Source organism: Myxine glutinosa, chromosome 2 (genome assembly GCF_964187855.1).
Source record: "Myxine glutinosa chromosome 2, kmMyxGlut1.1, whole genome shotgun sequence".
Classification (NCBI taxonomy): Eukaryota; Metazoa; Chordata; class Myxini; order Myxiniformes; family Myxinidae; genus Myxine; species Myxine glutinosa.
The window spans coordinates 271,840,879-271,856,108 of NC_136262.1; the positions used below are offsets into that span (position 1 = coordinate 271,840,879).

The 15,230-nt window shown below is 45.6% G+C and overlaps 1 protein-coding gene across 1 annotated transcript in view; it reads left to right on the plus strand.

The window, feature by feature from the left end:
• The window catches only part of LOC137420542 (WD repeat-containing protein 1), a 185,664-nt gene that overhangs the window by 36,723 nt on the left and 133,711 nt on the right, over nt 1-15,230 (plus strand). Inside the window, exon 3 of the mRNA XM_078772558.1 lies at nt 12,389-12,479. Coding sequence (XP_078628684.1) covers nt 12,389-12,479 — 91 coding nt within the window. The remainder of the gene's footprint in view (nt 1-12,388; nt 12,480-15,230) is intronic.

Consider the following 15,230-nt stretch of genomic DNA (forward strand, 5'->3'; position numbering starts at 1 on the left):
CGGGAGGGCCAACGGGAGTTGTGGGAGATACAGTCACGTGAAAAAGTAAGCACACCCCATGTAAAGTTTTGACTTTTTCAACATATTTCAATATACAGCTATTTGTCCCCCGTCGCACCATGGAGCGAAAGGGGGACTCTGGTTTTCCCGTCCGTGTGTGCGAACGTGCGTGCATGCGTGCGTAAGCGAAGGACCGAATTCGAATTTGGTGTGTGGGTGCAACCCACGTCAAAATCCAAGATGGCCGCCACCATGTATGTCTGAACCTTGTGAGCGGAATATCATGGAAAATAAGCGAAGTACCAACTTCTAATTTGGTGTGTGGGTGTACCTAGGCATAAGGAAGAAGGCTATTGAAAATTGGGTCGCCACGTCAAAATCCAAGATGGCCACCACCATATATATTTCTGAACTTTGTGAGCGAAACATTGTGAAAAATAAATGAACTACTAACGTCTAATCTGGTGTGTGGGTGTATCAATGCATAAGGAAGAACGCTATTGAAAATTGGGTCACCTCGTCAAAATCCAAGATGGCTGCCACCATATATATGTCTGAACCTTGTGAGCGAAATTTGTTGAAAAATAAACGAACTACTAACTTCAAATCTGGTGTGTGGGTGTATCTACGCATAAGGAAGAACGCTATTGAAAATTGGGTCGCCACGTCAAAATCCAAGATGGCCGCCGCCATGTATGTCTGAACCTTGTGAGTGGAATATCTTGGAAAAATAAGCGAAGTACCAACTTTTAATTTAGTGTGTGGGTGTATCCAGGCATAAGGAAGAACGCTATTGAAAATTGGGTCGCCACGTCAAAATCCAAGATGGCCGCCAACATATATATATATATATATGTCTGAACCTTGTGAGTGAAATATCTTGAAAAATAAACGAACTACTAACTTCGAATCTGGTGTGTGGGTGTATCTATGCATAAGGGAGAACGCCATTGAAAATTGGGGCGCCAGGTAAAAATCCAAGATGGCCGCCTTGCGTCTTCCACTTTGTCAACTCGCATCACTTCAACGACGGGGGACCTAGCCGTAACGCTTGTTGATCTTCATTTCAACAATATTGATAGATAAAAGTGATATAATATAACAAATATCATGAAACATTTACATTTTGTCATCCATTGTATAATTTAACAAAACATAAATGCAAATTTCGTATGTGGAAAAAGTAAGTACACTCCTACATTTATCACTACTTCAAATACCTAAAATTAGAATCAGGTGCACCAGCTTAGGTGCAAATGATTAGAACATCGTCAGAGATGATCTTGGAGGAACCTGTCTTATTTAAACCTCAGACATTTAGTTTGGATTGCTCCTTGTTGTTGAAGTGTGCGGCGTCACCATGCCGAGATCAAAAGAGCTCCCTGAGGCCTTCAGAAAGAAGGTTATAATAATAATAATACATTTATTTTATATAGCGCTTTTCAAGAAGCCCAAAGACGCTTTGACAGAGTACAAAAAACAAGTGCAAAAAGACAAAAATCAATAAGTAAATAATCAAAGCAAAAGGAAGGAGAAGGAGAAGAGATAGTCAGGGGTTAAATGCTGTGGGTTAAATGTTGAATGCAGTGTTGAACAGGTGGGTCTTGAGTGATGTTTTGAATGTGGTGAGTGAGGAGGAGTCTCTGATGGTGTGAGGTAGTGAGTTCCAGAGGGTGGGAGCAGCGATGGAGAAGGCCCTGTCCCCCCAGGATCTGAATTTGGTCCGGATGGGGGGGGCGGGGGGGCGGGGGGGGGCGGGGGGCGAGGTTGGTACCAGCAGAGCGGAGGTTGCGGGTGGGAATGTGTCTGGAGAGGAGGTCAGCCAGGTAGGATGGGGCCAGGTTATGGAGGGCTTTGTAGGTCAGGAGGAGGATTTTGTACTGGATTCTCTGGGGGGGTGGGGAGCCAGCGAAGCTTGTAAAGGACGGGGGTGATGTGGTCACGGGTCCGGGAATGGGTGAGTAGACGGGCAGCGGAGTTCTGAATGTATTGGAGTTTATTGGTGATTATTGAGGGTGAACCATAGAGGAGGCTGTTGCAGTAGTCCAGACGGGAGGTGATGAAGGCGTGGATGAGGGTTTCTGCAGCCGTGGAGGAGAGGGATGGACGGAGACGGGCGATGTTTTTCAGGTGAAAGAAGGCTGTCTTTGTGATGTGTTTAGTGTATTTGTCGAAGGAGAGGGTTTGGTCAAAGATGATGCCAAGATTCCGGATGTGAGGGGAGGTGGATACTGGGAAACCGTCGATGTTGAGGGCAAAGTTATGGGTGGATTTGGTGAGCGTTTTTGGGCCAATGATGATTATTTCAGATTTATCATAGTTAAGTTTGAGGAAGTTGATTTGAAGCCAGGATTTTATTTCAGTGATGGAGTTTGTCAGGATAGAGTGGGTGGCGGTGGAGATGAACTTGGTGGAGATGAAAAGCTGGATGTCATCGGCGAAGCAGTGGAATTTGAGACCATGACGGCGGATTAAGTGACCAAGGGGGGACAGGTACAGGATGAAGAGGAGGGGGCCAATAACTGAACCTTGGGGGACACCTTGGGGGAGGGGAGCAGTGGGGGATTTGCAGCCATTGATGGAGATGAACTGGCGTATGTCAGAGAGGTATGATTTGATCCAAGAGAGGGCAGTGCCGGCAATGTTAAAGGTGGTTTCAAGTCGGGTGAGGAGGATGGTGTGATCGATGGTGTCAAAGGCGGCGCTGAGGTCGAGGAGGATGAGAATGTTGAGGTTGCCAGCGTCAGAGGAGAGGAGAAGGTCTTTGATGATTTTGAGGAGAGCAGTTTCAGTACTGTGTTTGGAGTGGAATCCGGATTGGAATGTTTCATGCAGGTTATTGGCAGAGAGGTGATGTTTGAGTTGAGTGGCTACAGCGCGTTCCAAAACTTTTGACAGAAAGGGTAGGTTGGAGATGGGTCTGAAGTTATTTAGGGTGTCAGGGTTGAGTCCAGGTTTTTTCAGAATGGGGGTAACAGCAGCAATTTTGAGGGATGGTGGGACGATGCCTGTAGACAGTGAGGAGTTTATTGTTGCAGTGATAAGTGGAGAGAGAGCAGGAAGGGAGGCCTTGACAAAGCTGGAGGGGATGGGGTCAAGAGTGCAGGTGGCAGTTTTCATTCCTATGAGGAGTTCAGAGAGGTCAGTAGGGGAGACTGGGGAGAATTGAGACAGGGGTTGGCAGGATAAGGGGGGCAGGTGGTTTGAGGGGGAGGGGGAGCGGGTGCGGTGGTGGTTAAGCTGTTGTAGATGTTGTCAATTTTGCATTGGACGAATGAAAGGAAGGAGATGCAGTTGTCTACTGTGAATGACTGGGTGGTGGTGTTCAGGGGGCTGAGGAGTTTGTTTATTGTAGAGAAGAGTGTTTTTGGGTTTCCGGAGCCAGAGTGGATAATTTGAGAGTAGTAGGCGGAGCGGGCGTGGGAGAGGGCATCTTTGTAGTGTTGTAGGTGGTCCTTGTAGGCTTGGGAGTGAATTGTGAGACCTGTTTTATTGCGGAGTCTTTCAAGTTGGCGAGCACGAGTTTTCATCAGGCGGAGTTCAGGGGTAAACGAGGGAGCAGAATGGGTGAAAGAAACTGTTTTGGTTTTTATAGGCGCAAGCTGGTCAAGGCAGGAGGAGAGAGTGTGGTTGTAGTAGTCAGTGAGGTCAGAAGGGGTGTGGAGGTCAACGAAGGGAGAAGTGGACATTTTTTCAGAGAGGGTGTATGAGAATGAGGTAGGTGAAAGAGCGTTTAGCTTACGGAAGTTGATAGTGCGATAATGCCTTGGTGCTGGGGTGGGGATGTTGATGGTCATCGTGATGGCTAAGTGGTCAGAGAGGGTGAGGTCGGAGCCAGAGAGATGGTGCAAAATTAATCCAGTAGAGCAGACAAGGTCCAGAATGTGACCACGGTTATGGGTAGGAAAGTTGACATGTTGAGTGAGGTTAAAGCAGGTGAGTAAATCGGTGAAGCCAGTGGTTATTGTGGAGTCAGTGGAGTCCATGTGGATATTGAAATCGCCGAGGAGGAGGATTGAGGGGGAGAGGGAACAGAGCTGGGTCAGAAAGTAGGAGAAGTCAGACAGGAATGATGGGTGTGGTTTGGGAGGGCGGTAGACGACAGCCATGACTGACTGTGTGTGACCAGAGAGTTTAAAAGCCAGGTGTTCAAATGATGGAGCAGATGAGATGGAGATGAGGCTGATCTTGATGTCTTGTCGGTGAATTACGGCAATTCCACTACCTCGGCCCTCCGAGCGTGGTTTATTGATGTAAGAATATCCATTGGGTGTAGTGAGGTTGAGTGAGAAGTAGTCCAGAGGTTGTTGCCAGGTTTCAGTGAGACAGAGAAAGTCCAGTTTATTATCCAGAATGTAGTCGTTCAGGATGAGGCCTTTGTTGTTGAGGGACCGGGTATTGAACATGGGGAGCTTGATGTTGTTTTGTACGGTGGGGATGAACTCAGGTGATTTAGCCAGGGTTTGCAGACAGGAGGTGCGATCGTGTGCGTTGCTGTGACCAGGTGCGCTGGGACAATGAGCGGGAGTGCGCTGAGCCGACCAGAGTATGGGAATGGAGTGACCTGTATGTAAGTAAACAAACTTACGACCGGAGCCTCTATGAATATATCTGGGTCGTCGCAGGAGTCCGTGGGATTTGATTGCAGAGAGGCATGATGGGGTGGAGTGAGTATTGAGCAGAAGAAGCCTTGCGGCGGAGTACCTCAGAGCCATGCCAGGCAGGAGCGAAGGGACGAGTATGAGGTCAAGGTCGAGGAGGCAAAGCGGCAAACGCAGCGGCAAACGACTGCAGCCGCTAATCAAGACCACAGCGGCAAACAGCCACCGCCGCAAACAACGGCCACAAACAACGGGAGCGGGCCTGAGGAAACAGTGGAGGAGCCGGGCAGGCGAAGCCAGGAGCAGAGAGGCGTGATGCAGAGAGGCATGATGGGGACCGAGCAGAGGGCAGACGCAACGGCCAAAAATCCGCCACGACCACCAGAAAAGCAAACCATGCACAACGGCCCAGTCGGAGAAGCGGCGAACAAGCAACGCCAGCGTCCTCTCCAGACCGGACCGGCAGCACAGCTGTTATAGATGCCTACGATGTTATAGGTGGATGTTATAGATGTTATAGATACCGGTTATAGGTGCCTATGAGTCTGGGAAGGGATTTAAAAAGATCTCCAAACAATTTGAAATGAATCGTTCAACTGTCCCGAAGATCATCTACAAGTGGAGAAGATTCCTAACAACTGCCAACTTGTTCAGGCCAGGCCGCCCCAGCAAGTTCAGCCCGAGAGCAGACCGCAAGACGCTGAAAGAAGTCTCTAAGAACCCCAGAATTTCATCATGGGACCAACAGGTAGCTCTTGCCGCTGCTGATGTCAAAGTGCACGAGTCTACCATTAGAAAGAGGCTGCACAAATTTGATCGACAGGGGTGGTTTGATCTCCATCTACATGGAAGAGGAAGAAGTTGTTTCTTGGGTTTGTTGATCTGGAGAAAGCATTCGATAGGGTTCCACGAAGTATTGACATGGGCATTAAGGAAGATAGGAGTGGAGGAATGGTTGATCAGAGTAGTGATGGCAATGTACAAAAGAGCGTGCACAGCTGTAAGGACGAAGGACGGGAACAGTGGTGAGTTTGAGGTGAAGGTGGGAGTGCATCATGGGTCGGTACTAAGTCCACTACTATTTGTAGCTGTGGTGGATGTGCTGGCTGGGAACGTAAAGGAGGGTTTACCATGGGAGTTGATGTATGCAGATGATCTGGTGTTTATTGCAGAAAGTATGGATGGACTGAAGGAGAAGATGAACAAGTGGAAGGAATGTATGGAGATAAAAGGTTTGAAGGTGAATATCGGAAAAACAAAGGTGATGGCAAGTGGTAAAGCATGTGGTGAGGTGGAAAGAACTGGGAAGTGGCCGTGTGCTGTGTGCAGGAAGGGTGTCGGAGTGAATTCCATTCAACGTACAATGTGCACTGAGTGGGTTCATCAAAAATGTAGTAGTTTGAGAGGGTCATTAACCAGTGTGGCAGCTACATTCAAGTGAAAGGTGTGCACAGAGGTAGCTGCAAATGGAGGAAATGTTGAGTTGGATCTTGGAGACGGCGTGAAGCTGGAAGGTGTGAAAACATTTTGTTACCTAGGAGACATGCTGAATGAAGAAGGTGGATCATACTCGGCAATGGTTGCTGGAGTGAGATGAGCATGGAAGAAGTTTCGGGAACTGAGTGGCGTGCTGACGAGGAGGGGAGTGTCGTTGAAGCTGAAGGGAAAGGTGTATGCTGCATGTGTGAGAAGTGTTATGATTTATGGGAGCGAGACATGGGTAATGAACATAGAGCAGCAACGAAGGCTGGAAAGGGTGGAAATGCGAATGGTCAGTGGATGTGTGGAGTATCGTTGAGAGAGAGGAAGACAAATGATGAATTGCGAAAGATGATGGGAATCGAGCCTGTGATGGATGCTGTGAAGAGAAACAGTTTGAGATTGTTTGGTCATGTGTTGAGGAAGGATGAAAGTGACTGGTTGAGAAGAGTGATGGAAATGAATGTAGAAGGAAGTAGAGGATGGGGAAGACCGAGAAAGACTTGGCTAAAGATGGTGGAAGAAGAAATGCGGGCAAGGGGGTTAACAAGGAGAGATGCAGAAAATAGGGCAAAATGGAGAAGATTGTCATGGGGACCGCAAGGCTAACCCCTGCTCTTGCAGGGAAAATGGCCTTAAAATGCCGTTGTTGTTGTTGTTGTATGGGAGGTGTGCCAGGGGGAAACCTTTGCTGTCCAGAAAGAACATCAGGGCAAGACTAAAGTTTGCCAATGAACACCTTTTTTTTTTTCTTTTTTTTTTTGTATACAAGATCGAGGCTCGTGAAAGAGCGAACATTAATCACACAGAAAGACAGACACACAAAACAAATAACATCGGGAGCGGTAGACAAGATGGGGAGAGAGGGGGAAGGACACAAACACAACATTTGAGAGCAGGGACCGAGAGACATGGAGACATCGAGAGAACTGTGGGAGGGAGAGGGCTTTGGGGGGGAGGCATGGGAAGGGGGGGGGGGGGGTGGGAGAGGTATAAAACATATGGACACTGCCAAGACTTCCAGGAAAGAAGTTGGAATTTCAAACAAGGTGGATCTGGGGTGAATTAGTGGGGGTAGAAAAGATCAAGGTTTTGGATGGGGGAAGATAAGAGATGGTGGTGAACAGCTGTTTTGAAGACCTGGAGGGAGGAGTGTGATTGAAGTGAGTGTGGGAGTTTGTTCCAGAGGCGGGAGAAAAGAGGAATGAAAGAGTGAAGGTGAGCAGAGAGCCGAGATTTCGGCAGTTTAACCATCAGAGGGTGGCTGGCAGATCTTGTGCGACCTGTAGGAATATTTGGGGGACAGAGCACAGAGCTGGGGGAGCAAGGCCGGAGAGGAGTCGGTAGAAGACAGAAAGACCACCTACCTGCCTGCGGTGAGTGAGTGAAAGGCCCTCAGAGATAGCTTCATCGCGGGAGATTCCAATGATTCTGAAAGCTTTGGATTCAACAGCGTGAAGCCGAGCCAGGTGTGAGGCAGGAGCACCAGCCCATAGGGGAGAACAGTATTCCATTGAGCTGCGGATGAAAGCCTTGTATGTGGTGAGGAGCTCAGGTGTGCCTAGGAAGGACTTCGCACGACGGAGGATGCCCAGTCGGCGACTGGCTTTGGAGGCCAGCTTGGAAATGTGGTTTTCCCAAGAAAGATCATGGCAGATGGTGAGACCCAAAAGCTTGAGCGACAGAACTTCTTGGAGAGGATTGTTGAGAAAGTAGATGGGAGGGTTGTCCAGTCGATCTTTTCGGAGAGACATAGTAAGAGTGTGAGATTTGGCAAAGACCTAGGCAAAGACCAGCACTTCTGGAACAATGTGCTCTGGACAGATGAGTCAAAGGTAGAGCTATTTGGCCACAGTACCAGAAGACATGTTTGGCGAAAACCAAAGACAGCATTTGACGACAAGAACCCGATGCCAACTGGAAAGCATGGTGGTGGAAATGTTATGGTTTGGGGCAGCTTTGCTGCATCAGGGCCTGGTCAGCTCACCATCATAGAATCCACTATGAATTCTTCATTGTACCAGAGGGTGCTTGAGGATAATGTGAGGCCATCTGTGGGAAAGTTGAAGCTCAACCGAAGTCGGACCTTGCAACATGACAATGACCCTAAACTTACCAGTAAATCCACCAAGGAATGGCTGAAAAGAAAAAATGGAGGGTTCTGGAATGGCCAAGTCAAAGCCCGGATCTAAATCCCATCGAGATGTTGTGGGGGGATTTGAAACGAGCTGTGCATGCAATAAACCCCTCAAACATCGCACAGCTGAAATAATTCTGCATGGAGGAGTGGGCAAAATTTTCTCCCAGTCGATGTCAGAGACTGGTAGACAGTTATAAGAAACGCCTACTTGAGGTTGTTTCTGCCAAAGGGGGCAATACCACCTATTAGAGCCAAGGGTGTACTTACGTTTTCCACATGCGAAATTTGCATTTATGTTTATTTAAATTACACAATGGACTACAAAATGTAAATGTTTCATGATATTTGTTATATTATATCACCTTTATCTGTCAATATTGTTGAAATGAAGATCAAATAGCTGTATGTTGAAATATGTTGAAAAAGTCAAAACTTTACATGGGGTGTACTTACTTTTTCACGTGACTGTATATTGGTTGGTCTTGTGTGTTTTTACTTGGCAATTTTTTTTTCCTTTTGCAAGTATGTTGATCACTCTGGTTTGTTTGTGTGTTTGTGTGTTTGTTTGTGTGTTTTTCTGTCCGCTCACTTATATTTGCCTGCAGGTCATAATTTTAAACCGATCTACACGAAACTTAACCAAATAGTAGAGTTTGTGGTCTGACAAAATCCTATTTATTTTTTTAGGTTAAAAGGTCAAAAAGTCAACATAGGCCAAAGGGCAACCACTTTTTAAAATAATATTTCTAAAGTCCTCAATTTTCATCCGATTGACTTGAAATTTGAATAGGATAGACACATTGGCAAACTGAATTCAACCACCCACTATTTTTGAGATCAGCTTCGGCCAAAAGGTCAACATAGACCAAGGGTCAACCACTTTTTCCGAATTTCTAAAATCCTGAATTTTCATCCGATTGACTTAAAATTTGAATAGGATTTACATATCGGCTCACTGAATTCAACCAACTATTTTTGAGATCAGCGTAGGCCAAAAGGTGAACATAGGTCAAAGGTCAACCACATTTTTTGAATTTCTAAAATCCTCAATTGTCATCCCATTCACTTGAAATTTGAATGGGATTTACATATCGGCTAAATGAATTCAACCACCAACTATTTTTGAGATCAGCGTAGGCCAAAGGTCACCACTTTTTTTCAAATTTTTAAAATCCTCAATTTTCATCCGATTGACTTGAAATTTGAATAGGATTTACATATGGGCACATTGAATTCAACCACCAACTATTATTGAGATCAGCATAGGTCAAAAGGTCAACATAGGCCAGAGGTCAACCACTTTTTTTTCAAAATTTCTAAAATCCTCAATTTTCATCCAATTGACTTGAAATTTGATTTGGACTTTCATAGCAGCTAAATGAATTTAACCACCAAATGCTTTTGAGATCAGTATCGGCCAGATGGTCAACATCGGTGAAAGGTCAACAACAATTTCAAATTTCCAAAATCCTCAATTTTCATCCCATTCATTTGAAATTTGAATAGGATTTACATATCTGTGAACTGAATTCAACCAACAATTATTTTCGAGGTCAACATAGCTCACAAGGTCAACATAGGCCAAAGGTCAACCACTTTTTTCAAATTTCTAAAATCCTCAATTTTCATCCGATTGACTTGAAATTTGAATAGGATTTTCATGTCAGCGAACTGAATTCAACCACCAACTATTTTTAAGATCAACATCGGTCATAAGTTCAACATAGGCCAAAGGTCAACCACTTTTTTCAAATTCCTAAAATCCTCAATTTTCATCCAATTGGTTTGAAATTTCAAAAGGATTTTAATATCAGCTTACTGAAACCAACCACCAACTATTTTCATCCGATTAACTTAAACTCTGAAGACTATTTGCATATCAGGTCACTGAATTCTACCACAAATTATTTTTGAGGTCAAAAGAATGCTCCACTGAGTGCCATGCCTCTTTGTTATGTTTTGCCAAGTGTCACTCTATGAGTGATTTTTCATTTTGTCTTTTTGTCTGTCAATCACCGACAGGTCACAATATAATCCGATCTTCACAGAACTTCAACAAACGGTGGTTATTTTATTTTATTTTATTTTTGTATACAAGATCGAGGCTCGTGTAAGGGCTAACATTAATGACAAAAAAAAACATAAACGGACACATAAAACATATAATAAAGGGAGCGGGAGACAATATGGGGAGAGAGAGCGAAGCACACAAGTACAACAGGAGAGAACAGGGACATCGGGAGATCTGTGGAAGGGGGAGGGCTTAGGGGAGGGGGGCATCGGAAGGGGGAGGGCGGGTGGGAGAGGTATAAAACACATGGACACTGCTAGGACTTCCAGGAAAGACGTTGGTACTTCAAAAAAGTGGATCTGGGGTGAATTAACGGGGATAGAAAAGATCAAGGTTTTGGATGGTGGAAGATAAGAGATGGTGGTGAACAGCTGTTTAAAGACCTGGAGGGAGGAGTGGGATTGAAGAGAGTGTGTGAGTTTGTTCCAGAGGCGGGAGAGAAAAGTGTTGGTTATAAGGAAGAAGCCTATTGATTTTGAGGTCAAAGGTGAAAGATCATGTTGAGGTCTATTTTCTAAAATTGTCGTTTTTCATCCAATTCACTTTAAAGTTGAACAACATTTGCATATTGTCACTAAATTGTGAAACCAACTATTTTTAAGGTCAAAAGGTCAAAGGTAAACTCCAGATATGACATTGACAAGGCCCAGATATGACAACCCATTGGTGTAGAGTTTAGTTCTCTCTCTGGGAAGTCTGAATGAATGTTGGTAGTGACGGCATCGGCTTTCTAAATGCAGACATCCATTAAATAAATCATGAACCCAGCTGTGTTCACACGAGATAATCCCTCAACGTTTAAAGTCTACTCACTGGAAGGGGTCATCGGGGAGGTCAGTTAGAATGCACCGGCCCACGGCCCATTTGCAATCCTTTCACGGGCCCACATCATGAGTTTTTGCGGTACAGGCTGCAAGAAACCAACTTTTTAAAGAGTTAATCAGAAAGTTCTCCCAATCTTCTTTGTGCAGAGGCACACCTCTTACTCCCAGGCACCTTTCCAAGTATTTTTGGCTTCTTTTAGAACCATGTTAGCCTTTTTATGTTATAATTTCCCTCGCGGTCCCCCTGTGCTGTCTTTCCCTCGCGGTCCCTCTGTGCTGTCTTTCCCTCGCGGTCCCTCTGTGCTGTCTTTCCCTCGCGGTCCCTATTTGCTGTCTTTCCCTCGTGGTCCCTCTGTACTGTCTTTCCCTCGCGGTCCCTCTGTGCTGTCTTTCCCTCGTGGTCCCCCTGTGCTGTCTTTCCCTCGCGGTCCCCCTGTGCTGTCTTTCCCTCGCGGTCCCTCTGTGCTGTCTTTCCCTCGTGGTCCCCCTGTGCTGTCTTTCCCTCGTGGTACCCCTGTGCTGTCTTTCCCTCGTGGTCCCCCTGTGCTGTCTTTCCCTCACGGTCCCTCTGTGCTGTCTTTCCCTCGCGGTCCCACTGTGCTGTCTTTCCCTCGCGGTCCCCCTGTGCTGTCTTTCCCTCGCGGTCCCCCTGTGCTGTCTTTCCCTCGCGGTCCCCCTGTGCTGTCTTTCCCTCGCGGTCCCTCTGTGCTGTCTTTCCCTCGCGGTCCCTCTGTGCTGTCTTTCCCTCGCGGTCCCTCTGTGCTGTCTTTCCCTCGCGGTCCCTCTGTGCTGTCTTTCCCTCGTGGTCCCTCTGTGCTGTCTTTCCCTCGCGGTCCCTCTGTGCTGTCTTTCCCTCGCGGTCCCCCTGTGCTGTCTTTCCCTCGCGGTCCCCCTGTACTGTCTTTCCCTCGCGGTTGTCAGCTCTTTCACGAGCCTCGATTCAGTATAATAATAAAAAAAAATTAAAAAAAAATCCTTATTTGGCATGCTCGATGTACGTTCGGCCACCCCTATGAACGTCATTGCTATGGTTTTCTGTGTGCGCCGAGCATTCTGGGATGGATTACGCCATTTTGAAAGTCTTGTATTGTACAATTTTGTATTCTAAAATTGTGCGCTTTGTTTTGACAGTTCAATTTTTCATTTGTTGTGGATAAATAATAATAATAATTCTCAAGTTAAATTTTAAATAATTGACACCATATGGTGACATTTTTATATGAAATAGACAAAGTTGACATTATGAATTTGTTTTGATGTTTGTATTGTCTAGAATCCTGCAATTGCAGACATCTACAGCGAGCATGCCCATCCTGCCATCGTGGCCAAGTATTCTCCCAGCGGATTCTACATCGCCTCCGGAGGTGAGCGTATTTGTACAGGTTATGGAGAATGAAGGATCACATACAGACACAATGACTGATTAATTATTGTATGTACTGTCCAACAAAATCTGCATATTAAGAGTTTAACAATGAATGCTTTACTGGGAGGGCTAAAGCGACTTTCAGGCCATCTACAATGGGCAGGGGTGCTGCACTCTTTTCACGAGCGAGTGGATGTTTCCCTCTTGTTGCATCATGAGCTTGAGGACCTCTGTATTTCTTTTCCTTGTCCACAGGCTGCAGTGGTGACTTTGAAAGTCCTTAACCATTGAGTTTTGGAGGTCATAAATATTGGAATCTGGGTTTAGTGTGATTTGTCATGTCTATTATTAGCTCACCTCGACTGTAGTCTGACTACACAGCCTGATAGCATACGCTCACCAGTGAGTGAGTGTGTCTGTAAGCACTTCATTCATTATTGTGTGAACCAAACGATTTTGATGAAACTTGGCCACAATCTTCATATCTGATGCCTAACGAAGGCTTATTGACCGCATCAAAATCTGCGCTCATTAACGGATTGAAATCAGGCCTAAAAGGCCAGAAATTTCTGCTGTAATCTTTAGGGGGTGTTGCATTAGCAGCAAATTTTTATGTCATTGACTGTTGTTCCTGATCCAGGTGAGCTTAAGGACCCGTGGTCCTATTTTTCTTTCGACAAATTTTTATCACTGCGAGCATTCCTGTTTAGTCGGCAAATTTAACTACGAAATGAATAAAGACATTTGCAAGTCAGAGTATTCCGAGTGATTGGGAAATTTGATCAAGGCCTCATGTAGTGCGTTATGGTTGCTTCAAGGGAAGGAAAGGCGCCTGCAGCACGGATGCGTTTTGGTTGGATGGTTTCATGACACAGAAGGAAAGATTAAGAATACTCACGTTTTAGAGTCAACGCTGAATCAACGCAACAAACGCAACTCCATGCTGAATGGAGAAGGTGGATCAGACTCGACAACGGTTGCTCGAGTGAGATGTGCATGGAAGAAGTTTCGGGAACTGAGTGGCGTGCTGACGAGGAGGGGAGTGTCGTTGAAGCTGAAGGGAAAGGTGTGTGCTGCATGTGTGAGAAGTGTTATGATTTATGGGAGCGAGACATGGGTAATGAACGTAGAGCAGCAACGAAGGCTGGAAAGGGTGGAAATGCGAATGGTTCGGTGGATGTGCGGAGTATCGTTGCGAGAGAGGAAGACAAATGATGAATTGCGAAAGATGATGGGAATAGAGCCTGTGATTGATGCTGTGAAGAGGAACAGGTTGAGATGGTTTGGTCATGTGTTGAGGAAGGATGAAAGTGACTGGTTGAGAAGAGTGATGGAAATGAATGTAGAAGGAAGTAGAGGACGGGGAAGACTGAGAAAGACTTGGCTAAAGATGGTCGAAGAAGAAATGCAGGCAAGGGGGTTAACAAGGAGAGATGCAGAAAATAGGGCAAAATGGAGAAGATTGTCATGGGGACCGCAAGGCTAACCCCCGCTCTCGCAGGGAAAATGGCCTTAAAATGCATGTTGTGTTGTGATATGAACAGTGATGTGGCTTTTTTTGAAATTATACATACCAGGAGAGAGTAGATCGACTCCTGACAAACTATTCCTTTGGCAGCGTGTGCAAAAGCGACTGAGAAACAGGTGTAGCGGCCGCTTCTGTTTTGCAGAATTCAATCTTTTTTTCAAAATGGGCACCATGTACTGTTTAGATTTGAATGATTTGCGTGTGATATGATTCAACGGATGTTTATATGAATCGTTTAAAATAAATAAAAGCCTTCAATTTCTGATATTATGCCTTTTCATTTGGGCTTCCCAATTGAAGCCCCGCCCATAGGGCGGGTACCGTTGCCAGTAAATGAAAAGCAACAAATAATAGTTTAATGCAAATAAATGCAATACGATAAGCAGAATGTTGAGGTAAAATAACTATTTGCTACTTTGAGGGACCCTCCACGCTGACACAAAAAACACACAAGGGGATTGATAAAGAAAAGAAATTGTTTCGGTTTAAGCCGGCCGGCACTTAGCTTTGCATCCCAAATGGCTGGTCAGAGCTTGCTGGTTGTCGAACCCGAGTCGCCATGCGGGAAGCGCACAAGATGGCGTGGAATCGCACCAGTAGCCAGCCGCCGGCATGACGTAAGCTGACAGGATCCTTCTTTGTTTAGCTCGTGCCCTCCTCCGTCTCAGAGCACCACCGTCAACCAACACCCTGTCCTCCGACGTTGCAAAGGTTCACAGAGAGAGAGACAGAGAGACAGACATTTGACATTTTGTTCCTCTTTGTTGCCAGGAAAACATTGTTCACAATGAAAAACCAAAAAAACACAATTCAAGGCAATGGCTGTACAAGTTAAAAATGGGAAACAAGGTAAATCATAAATTCAATGTAAGAAAACCATCAGCCAGTTGACATAAGGATGCCTTGACACACCACCGTTGTGAAAACAGTGTGCAATCATTCGATTGAAACTCAAGATTTACACGCGATGTGACGAAGGCTTTAAAAAGGTGAACAACATCATTAACAGAATTACAGGCATTTTGCATCTTGTGTTTCCTTGACAAGTATATGGCAACTTTTGCTTCAGAAGATAAATAGTTGGCTAAAAGGCACTCATCTTTACACAGGCGGGAAGTAGTGAAACCGAAGATAAAACCACAATGTGTAAAAATTAGGCCAAGCCCCCGGACCACATGCGATAAAACTGTAAAAAGGGGTGCCAACCTAAGGCAATCAATA